We start from the raw sequence: 11,237 nt of genomic DNA on the forward strand, positions 1-11,237 counted from the left end.
CTTCCCTTTGGAGTTTTGCATCTTTCTGTTTCCAAGGTCTGTAGCTTCTTAACCAGCCAGTCCAACATCAATTGATGTAGCGGAATATGTACCAAATGCAGGTCCACTATTCAAAATAAGTAATTTAAATATAAATATACAAGGATTTCTTAAAAGCGAATTATTCCAACCTTCTCATAGCTGTACTATTTTGATTTACTTTCAACATCATAGCGTATACACCTGCTGTAGTATTATCACAGCTGTTAAGAAATGTTTGCAAGGATTAATAGTATGCAGCTTAAATTATTTAACATACATTCATTATGCTAGATGTACTAAAACTTGTGTATTAAGAATGTGTTCTGAGTCAAAGAGATTCAATTACAAGAATGTATTGCTTTAACGGTTTATTAGCATTTCATAGAGTATTCATGTATTAAGTATGACGTGGTGCAACAGAGCCAGTGTTGTGCGTTTGTTATGCTGTACAGACATTCTGAGCAGTTCTACATTATCTGTATATTCTACTCTGGATACTTTGGGCCAGGCCAACCCCAGCATTAAGAAACCCTGATATCTAAATTGGGGTTAAGAAATTATATTTAAACTCCGTCAGTCAATAGATATTCATTAGCCTTTTTGGAGATGATACAGTATGATGCAGTAGTGACCACCTTATTTGGAGGCTACACAATCTGAGCAATTGTCTTACAACTGACATTCAAAATGGCATCTCATCATGCTGCATCTTTTCACTGCAGAGAGCAGAGTGGAACAGTTTAAATGCCTCAATTAAACCTCTTATGTAAAGCCACCTGCAAAGACGGGTGGTTTTACAGAACCAGGGTTGGCCGTTATTATTGTGTTGCGGTTACATCTATGGTATTGCTGCTGTCGGTATGAGTGGGGGGTTGACAACCTCTAAACCAGGTCAGAGAGGATGTTGGAGGCCAAGCTGCAAGACAGTCCAGTCCCATCCGGTTCCACGTTTAACTTCTTCACTACCCCATCCTCTACTAGCATTGCGTATCTGCAGGGAGGAAAGTAAAACATGGTTTTACTCTGGCCTTATAACCTCAGGGCTAGATGACTGGAGAACTAGAACAATTATGTGGGATTTAGTTAACATCCTTCATGCATATGTTCATATTCGTATATAGTCTTTAGATGAATGGTCTTTTGACAAAACAAGTCAGAATGAGCCTATGGAAACCACTACACTTTTTATGAGCAAAAGTAAGCAGATAGACTTTGGCAATTGATTAAGTGTTTGTGGTGCGAGTCTGATTAATTGATCACCCCTGGCTGACTGATCTGTTAAATTGACTTCCTGTTGCATAAGCACTTCATCTCATTAATCAGAGTGCTGACGGGAAAACCATTCAAGCACAAAAAACCATCAATACACTTCTGTCAGTAAGAGAAGAATTCCTTTGTGCTGTTAGTATGCTGGAAGCAGGGTTGTGTTAGCATAGCTGCTTGCCCTCTGGGGTCAGCGGTCGGCCACGGCCAGGGAAACCATGATTCACAATTTGCCCTGACTGCTCCAATGGATCAGATATCATAGGTCGCAAAAAACATTGCATTAGGAATTCAACAGAAACACATCGGCCCATAAAAACTACACGGATATATGAGAGATAAGTGTTCTTGTATATACAATAAGTCCCGAGTAGAGTATTGCGAGGTGACGACTGTAACTGCAAGTGTTAATGTGTGCTCCATGTTCGCAGTCTATTGCAAATGCAAAGAAAGCGCAGCCGCATTTAACCAGTGATCGGCATGGAAACCTGACAAAGCAGGTGACCTCACCTCTTGGATCTCTTGTTGCCCAACACTTGCACTATTTGATCATTGTCCAGTAACAGATCCACAGCCTAAGATAGAAAAGAGAGGCAGTTATTCACAAACCAATGAGGGCTTAAACAGAAAAAAGAAAATGAATATTGACAATATTGAATATTCAATAGAAGACATGCAAAACTGCATTGTGGTGGGGTACTAAGGCATGAATTTGAAATGAGAAAATGAGACCATAGGTAGACAGCAAGGAATGATGGAATGAGTAGCTGAAAGGAAGATTCAAAGAGTTGTGACAATTGGAGATGTGGGAAACATCCAGGAGGAAATTAAGACTCAGACCTTTGTGAAGGAGCCTGTGGGGTCAGCCAGCATCCGCACCTGTGGCCATGAGGAGTAAATCTGAACAACCAATGCAACTACCACTTCCAATAGTATATCAGGATGCCTATATTTACATTTACTATATTTTTTAATGTAAATCTGTTTCCTATTTCCAAAAATGTTAAATCTACAGTACCAGTCAAAAGTTTGGACACACCTTGCCCTTTTCTGCTTTTTTCATACTTTCAAACAGTATTTTTGTATCAAACTTCACACGTTTATTTAGTGCCCTATAAACAACATATTTATGACACTAACTCATTTAAAAAAAAAACAGATAGGTAGAACCTTCTAATTCTCTGCTCACGATTGACCTTTTACGGATGATTTTTTTATGACAAAGATTTGCCCCAAATCATCCATAAAACACGCACAAAACCATAACTCCATGCTGCGCTGGAAGTACAGCTGCAGCTGCTCCTGTCTGGTGGAGTTTGTGTTGCAGCTATGTCCTTCCCCAGCTCTGTGCCCACCTTGCCCTCTGTGCCGTGCTCCTTGCCCCAGGCAGACATGACGAAGGCGTCATTGACGGAGACGCAGGCCACCTCCTGTATGCCCCTGCTCCGGAGCTGTGCGGCCTCCTGCACAAACCCCGGGAGGTGGGTCTAGGAGGATGGGCATGGGAGGAACACAAAGGTAAAAGGAAATATGTAAAGTACATGTTACATAATTGTGTCACAATTATTGGCACCCCTGCATTGGCACCCTCCCCTTTCCAAGATGACAACACTTATCACTTATGAGGTGGGGGAGGCCTTGGAGGATGCTTATAGACTCCCCTCTTCAGCACTCCTCACATGTTTTCAATGGGGTTTAGGTCAGAGGACAGGGATGGCCAAAAGATTGATTCTGTGGTTAGTGAACTGTTTTGTGTGGATTTGGGGATGTGTTTTGGAAGTCCTGCTGGAAGATCCAATCATGACCCCATTTTAGCCTCAGGAATCTGGAATTTGTGTGTATGCAAACAAGGTTCTCATGGCCTTTGGAAGTAAAATGGCCATTAGAGATCCACAACCATACTTCACAGGCAGGTTCATCAAAGCGCCAGTTGTATGAAACTTCTAAAATGCGATTTTTCATTGCCATGAAAAAGTATTTGCTGATTTTCTATATTATTGCATAGTTGTCACACTAAATGGTTTCAGCTCTTTACACAAAATGTTAAATTGGACAAAGGGAACCTAAATAAACGGAAAATACATTTTTTAAAAAGTATTTCATGCATTTAATTAAATACCAATTTAATCAGGTAGGCGGCAAATACTTTTTCACTGTACTGTTTGGAAAATGAATACCTTGGAACACCCAGGGGTGAAAGCTCCGGGGACTGCAAAAAGCACTCCCTTCTTCCCTTTGAAGAGCTGATCCAGGGACACCTTCTTTCCCGGCTCTCCTTCCTGCAACTCCACAGCAGGAAGTCGTTCTCCAACCTGGTAGGCGATGGAGTAAAAAAAATATATAATAAAAGGTTTCTATTTACAAAATGTAATATTAGACACCTGATTAAACACATTAATATAATAATAATAATAATTTCATGTATTTCATGAAAACAAGGCATTAGCCACTTGCAGCCACTGTGTTAATACTTAAGACGTAGAAATAAGGAAGTGTAAACGGGAGTTATGTAAATATTTTATTGTTACCCTACTATTCAAACAGCAGTGAATGCATTCAATTACTCAAACAATTTAACGATAACCTAAGGCTAAAATATTTAATTTGTACTTCAGAGGCGTAAAACGTTCATGATCATTCGAAATTTGTGGAAATGTTTAACAAACGAGCTTGTATTGCAGCCAAGGTCAAATGCACAGTCACACTGCTATTTTTAGAAAATTAAACATTGTGCGTGGTTGCGTTTCCTCTCACCTTGATAGGAAGATTAGCCGCGAGTGTCGTATGTAAGGATCTGGTGCCGCGAAGTACTCGAGACCCTCTAACGATCGCTGAGGTGGAAATCATTGTTTATCAACGAGTTCGCTGCAGAACGCGAATACTCTGAAGAACAGTGCGTGCAAGCCTGTTACAAAAGTTGGTCTCGTCTCTCGTAACACTGTCCCACCCGTCAGGTGCGTAAAGCACTTGCTGCGAGAGGACGCTGCGCGCCAATAAGCACAGTCTGGAACATCTTGAGATAAATACTATGTTTAGAAAGGCATTACGCCAGTTTTCTGCAGTGCAATCTGTGAAAATGTTCTGCATTGGCTTTCTAAGAAGATACCATTGGCTACATAGTCAACATAAAGTAATTAACATAGCGTAGTTGGTTATTATAACACGTTGCATTAGTTATTTGTAAGTTAACGTAAACATAAATATATGTCAAGTGAACTGGTGGAATATTGAAAATAGTTCAAGACCAGCAACACCTATGTCAGTTTTGAACGTATTTTCCTTTTATGCAGATGCTTCCGGAACTCTGCTGACCTAGCTGTTATTGTATTGAGTGGGAAACAAATTCTGTTGCAAACTTACGTATTTCCGGGCAGGACTTCTTTTCACTGATGAGCATTCAAACCATCATAGAGTTCAGTGATTCAAACCACAACCCATCGAACCGCAGATCCGTGACGCGAACACCCAGAATATCGCCATCTGCTGGTGAAAAGTATATATTGACAAGCTTTTTGCAAACTTAGTCATTGGGACAAACTGAAATGATGGATTTTTTTGACAGATTTGGGATAAATACCAATATAAAATGGTTACTGCAGCTCCGAAGCCTCATCCTGGAGGCTGAATTTCAGCTGGTGAAATGCAGCAGCAGATGGCAGCACGTGCTGCAGAGCTGAATGTGTAGATATGATACACATTCTGAATTTATTGTTAAAAAATGTAAAAATAATTGTTAAAAAGTTGGTGAAATCCTGTTTAATTATGCAAGGCTGATGGCTACCACAAGCCATAATTAGTGCAGCCAGACAAAAAAATCACCCGTAACCTCATGAACCATGAACCATTTTTTCAGCATCCTGCAGGGACAACACATTGATATTTAAACCAAACCATGATATTTAGATTTAGAATAATTAGGAATGTAGGGGATTGAGACAATCCTGATAGTGTGAAGCCCAGTCAATGGTTCTGTGAAACTAGCAGACATCTGTGTAGCACACCATGTCTGTGGCCTGGCCTCAGCTCTGAGGAGTCATGTCTGTGGCCTGGCCTCAGCTCTGAGGAGTCAAGGCTTCTCAAAATATGGGTCATGACAAGTACATATAAAGGACATGACACACTTCAAAGACAGGTGGCAGTAAAAAGAGAATTGGTCTTTGTGGTAAACATAAGATAGAATAGGCTAATTTTACAGGTAGGAAAAGGTCATAGGTATTTATGATGCTTGAATAAGGTGATAGATAAGGACTAAGTTTTTACTGATCAACTGGGAAGGTCAGTTACTCACCTGCTACAATAGTGGGAGTTAGGTTTACAGGTTATCGGTATTGGTGAGGTCGTGGACACTCCGAAGTGAAAAGAAAATCCACATTTACCTCAAAATCCCTACGTTAAATAAACAGTCTGTATTTAAGGGTTGGCTAAGCTGTCATAGGTATTCTGAAATATAACCTGAAAAATAAACATTAATACAACATATAAATGAGAGAAACACACTATTGATGGAAAGGAATATATGCTAGTACCATAAACACAGCAGTGTTAACAGTTCCGTTTAAATAAACACTAACTTTACCAAACAGCAACTGCTATTCAGTAGCTGCCAGTGTTCCGTCTTTTCTTTTGTTTTCCCTAATAAAGGGTATGGCAGTACAATGCAACTGTGATTTTAACTGCTGACCCCCTGATGTGCCTTCTAAAGGGAGTCTGCACCTTGAGCTACAGTGACTGTATGTACTGAAATTCTGAGTTTGTTTTAAACTATATAAAATAAAAAAAAACAAAATAAAAAAACCTGATGATCAAATAGGCCCTGGTCCTTATCTTTGTTGTGCAGGTAGCAGTTGAAATTGTACTTCCCTCTAGGGTCTTTCAGCGCACTTATCCCTGGTTATAGGTATGCACTTTACACTTTGTTGTACGTCACTCTGGATAAGAGCATCTGCCAAATGCCATTAATGTAATGTAATGGAATGTCTTGTTAAACTGAGGACTGACATTGTTTAAAAAAATAATAATAATAACACAAGAGCTACTGTGGATTATTTCCTCAGTTATTTCCAGGACATTTAGGTAAAAAAGGATTTCATGCCTATAGTGAAATATGGTGGTGGATCTGTTCCTGAAGCGCTTGTTATGATCTATGAAATCAAACATGAACTCCAAACAAGAACAAGGAAAGTTTGGACAAAAACCTTAGTCCCGCCACAGGAAGCTCTAACTTGGCCACACATGGACCCTTCTGCAAGCCAGTGATCCCAAGTATACCTCAGAATTAACCAAGAAATGTTCAGCTGATCACAAAATTACTATTGATAGGTTCGAGTAAGGTTTTTGTAGGTTTGAGCTCTTCGTTTTTTAATACACACACACACACACACTCTCTGCAATAGCCCCCCCACTGGTAGGGACAGTTGGTCAGAAGTGTTGTTAGTATTATTGCTTGAATAGGGTATTGCAGGATCACAGATCAATGGGGTTCACACCGGCAGTGGGAGTGTGGATGAAATCTGTTTATTTCTTCCTGGGAATGTTTACTCTTGACATGTTACTTCTCTATGCTTAAACCCTGGTTCCAACTTGATTCCACAATGGGACAATTTCTCAACACTATTCAGAAGGTTCTTGAAAGATTCTGTATTAGAGAATGCTCCAAGATCCCCCAAATATGGTCATTAGTCACATAAAACAGTATGGAAGATGGCTTATCCTTGTGAATGGGAGTATTGTAAAAACGGGTGCCAGCATTTGTGAAACCTTTGTTACATCTTTTTGTGAAAGAAATAGTTCAGAAAAATAGTTTTGGAAAATGGCATAATATTAATTGCATTAATATTTTGTCATTTTCCAAAATTTTGAGCATACATCTCATTACCCATGTTATTTACAGCCTTTTCTGGGTAATGGTCATCAAGGCTTGACTATAAATGGAAGGATCCCAGCTGATGAACCCACACACTCTTGAACAGGCTGAACTGCTGTGAAGGGGGGGGGGGGCAACAGACAAGATCATGAGAAAACAAGACAGACGAGACCATGCACGTGTGATGGCGTGTCTATTTATTACAAAAACAAAACAAAAACAACAATATATTTAATTAAAATTTGCCTAGTTTTCTGATTTTTGGAACAATGTATTTTTTCCACACCGATTTAATGTGAGCAAAAAAATGTTCAGACATATTCACAAGAAACTAGTTTTATCTACAAACAGCACACACAGACACTACTGACGGAGCCCCTTGGACTCACACACAACAGAACAATAAAATATTAACCATCGTAAGCAGATTGAGTAAAAAATAGAATTTAATCTTTTTTAAATACAATATTCTTTAAATACAAATACTGATTTTTTAAATTTTTGCCATTGTGTTATATCCATTATTACTATGTTAGATTATTATTACTGTAAAGGTTCCATTTACATTATGTGACTATGAAGGAAATTGGTTTTGGTTATTTCTGGTATTGCTCATTTACATAAATACTCATGAACAAAAAAACCACATTGTTGACATGATATCCCTTCTAAATTATGTTCATATTTACTACCTTTGACAGACAAAAATGGCATTAGTTGACATTATGAAAACACCATTGTTAATGTTAATATAATCATTGTTTTTTGTAGAAACATACTTTAACATCTTCCTTAGAATGGACCCAGGAACCCATGTATCTATACACATTTTAAATCTCCCACTTTACCACTGATTAGCATTCACTTTAACCCCCTGTGCACAAAAAAATGATGCTTCCCACTTGAAGATAAAGCCACATACACATGACATGGAAATTGCATTGTTTTAGCAATGCTTGCCTTTTCAAATACTGTAGGGTAATAATGAAACAACCCTACATTACATATCTATATCCTGACCCTCAATCGATGAAATGGTATGAAATCTGTGTAACACTAAACGGCACAGCTGTCAAAACGATAAGTTTGTTTATTGCCAAATAAATAATAATAGACAGTACAGTTAAGTTCCATATGGCATACCCGCTATTCTTGTATTCACAACATGAAGGGCGCTTACGTCCCCTCACCACTAGATGGCGATGCTGAGGTGAAACAAATGCAAGTACAGTGTGGAAATGAAATAGAATTAGATTCAAGCATCATTGATCCCTGGCTTACCTTTTTTTATTTTCATATAAAATTATTTAAAAATGATAAATTATTAACTAAAACAAAACACACACACACACACACACTGAAAAAAAGCTTACAAAGAAAATTACAAAAATTACATTCACGCACTAAAATGGATTCACTTCAAAACCAACCCCCGAACACACGTGCAATTTATCCACCATGTGTCTGAAAACAACTAAAAGTCAAGAAATGAAAGCAATTATCACTCACGCATCCAGATTATGACCAATTACATATGGATGAAGAGACAACGAGAGGCCTGGTAGTGTCTGAGCAGAAATGCATTTTTGTTTTTCAGAGGTCAATAATGTAAACCTTTGTGTGCAGGTTTGCCCCAGCTTCAGTGCAAAAGTACATACCCAAGCTACTGACCTAACAAGAACGTGAAACCTTATTTTGAAAGTATCAACACATATTCTGTTGGCAGGCAGCCAATTGAGTTTTGGTGGCAACTATTGAGTGAATGGAGGCAGCACGTCCAATTTATCCTGGTGTAAAATCTGGCCGGATACATTCTGTGATACATCATCTGCAGCACACACACATACACACACACACACACACGCACACACACACAGTCATGCACACATGTATGAATACACACACATACAGTCCATACATAGCCTCCACAGATCCTGTCTGGAGTAAATGCATTAAGCAGCCAGTTTGTTTAATATTTCATACTGTAAATTTAAATACAGTATTTGAACAGAATTGTAAACTGTACTTTGCTGATCTGCCAGCTGGCCTTAACGTTACTAACATTAACAGCGGTCTCTGAATGGGATGACGATGCACACAAATCCACTCAACTGATTGTAAACTGCCCAGAAAACGACAAATAAAAGTCCTTTGGGCCCAACCCCAGAACTCCTATCGTCACACATTGCAACTGATGTTTCGGACTGTTGTCCATTTCCATGTCAAATGGCAAATAGTTGACAAACGTGAACAGAACCAAAGTGAGAGGTGGATATTGCTTGTCCTTTCACATCCGACAGGATGCAGAGGTCTCGTCCACTTCCTGTCCCTCCATTTAAGTTACAGTGACAATTATTTGCCCTTTCATAAAACAAGAGAGCAACATTGATAATTCCAAATGCCACTGTGGCCATTTCTTTGCCCTCATCACAGAACATTATGAGCAGATTTTATCCGATGGGCAAATCTTTGCAAAGAATCAGAGAAGATTAAACAGCCTCTATACAAGTTTTCCCACAGTTAGCACAAATGTACACACAATTCCTCTAACGCGGTCATCAGTGTTATACCATCGCTGTGCTAACGCTGTGATTGGCGATTACACATATTTTCACCTCCTGCCTTTTGACTTGAATAAAATAATTTAAATGACTAGGGGTGTTCTTCACTCCTATGTAATTTGCAGATTGGATGTCCTCAATTCCCTTGCCAAACAATTTTTTCTGATTTCAGACACACCATCACAAACTCCAGCTGGCCAGCACAATTCCAGTGAATGCAGTTGTGACACTCACACACTTAGACATGCTCAACCTGTTTCAACAGTCTGAGTCATTCAATATCATAAATAGAAACCTAAAACTTATACCTGTATATACAAAATATTTTCTACGGTGACAATCTTGAAATAACATGTTTTCCCTTTAGTATCTCCTCTGTACAGCTATAGTAAATCCCAGTCTTAAAACAGTCTTATTAACCACTGGCTATAATGAATTAGCATTAAATCATTTAATCATGTTCTTAACATCGTGAGACCAATCAGCTCAGAACGCACTGTATATGTTGCTCACAACATTGTGATTGCTATTATTATTATAATTATTAGGCTATTATTACTACTCACTGTGTTACAATGAGTCACATATTGCTTTTTTGATCCTGAAGGTAGCGGTTGTGTTTTAGTATGTGAATGTCTGCTGTACAATCAGAGCTGTGTTTCTGTGTATTTAGTGTACCATTCTGCAATGATCTACCCGTGCATGTGTATTTTCTGTATAAGCACATGTGTATTTGTGTGTTCATTCAAGACTTGAGGATCAATATTTTGGACATTTTAAATTCAGCAGAAGGAAATTAACCTTAATCTGTCGAAGTAAATATGATGTTATTTCTAAAAAGGCTCCAAATGTGTACAAGATGCAATGGTTACAAACAACAAATTTAGATTTTTTTTTAAGAGTAGTTTTTTAGGGTAGAGTTTAGAATTTCACTAGTAACAGATTACCAATTCAGACAAGATGAGCCTCACTTTACTTTCTGCTAGCAAAATGCATTACCGTTAAAACTGCGTCCATCTCCACTGCAACAATGGAGGTTTTCAGATCGAGTACATATTCCATATTCAAGATCTATGAAGGTGGATAAATGGCCAGTGTGTATCTGTCTACATTCTACATGGCCTCCCACTAATATGTAGTAACATTAGTTTAAAATGTTTTGTCATACAATAATTTTAACTCCCACTGTTAGTCTCCCACTGTTAGTCTACTAACGTGTGTTTAAACATGTAACGGAGCGCTTTAAACTGTGGCTAAAAGCAGGTGAGCTGGTGTGTACAGGTCCCTGTGTGTGTGTGTGTGTGTGTATTGTGTGCGGATGTGAGTGTGGTTATGCATAACTGCGCAGAGAGTCTCCACTTTCACAGCCAGAGCCACAGCCACAGCCTCCCCACATTCCACACCCTCCATGTCTTCCATGTCCTCGCCCCTCCGCTCAGATCAGATCAAAGAGCCTACAGAGCTCACAGTTGACAGGGGCGTCAGGCGGTCCTGTATGGCTTTTTGCGTTTGCTATGCTTTTAAAGGTC

At 38.9% G+C, this 11,237-nt stretch overlaps 1 protein-coding gene across 1 annotated transcript; it reads right to left on the minus strand.

Annotated features, from left to right (window-relative positions):
• Nucleotides 1-376: 376 nt before the first annotated feature.
• On the minus strand, nt 377-4,590 carry LOC133132976 (peroxiredoxin-5, mitochondrial-like). The gene is made up of 6 exons (XM_061248832.1): nt 4,039-4,590; nt 3,462-3,596; nt 2,640-2,771; nt 2,125-2,163; nt 1,795-1,859; nt 377-1,012 (listed from the first exon to the last, which is right to left on the minus strand). The coding sequence occupies exons 1-6, from the start codon at nt 4,129-4,131 to the stop codon at nt 904-906; spliced, it is 573 nt and encodes a 190-aa protein (XP_061104816.1). The 5' UTR covers nt 4,132-4,590; the 3' UTR covers nt 377-903.
• Nucleotides 4,591-11,237: the final 6,647 nt, after the last annotated feature.

This window comes from Conger conger, chromosome 7, assembly GCF_963514075.1.
Source record: "Conger conger chromosome 7, fConCon1.1, whole genome shotgun sequence".
NCBI lineage: Eukaryota > Metazoa > Chordata > Actinopteri > Anguilliformes > Congridae > Conger > Conger conger.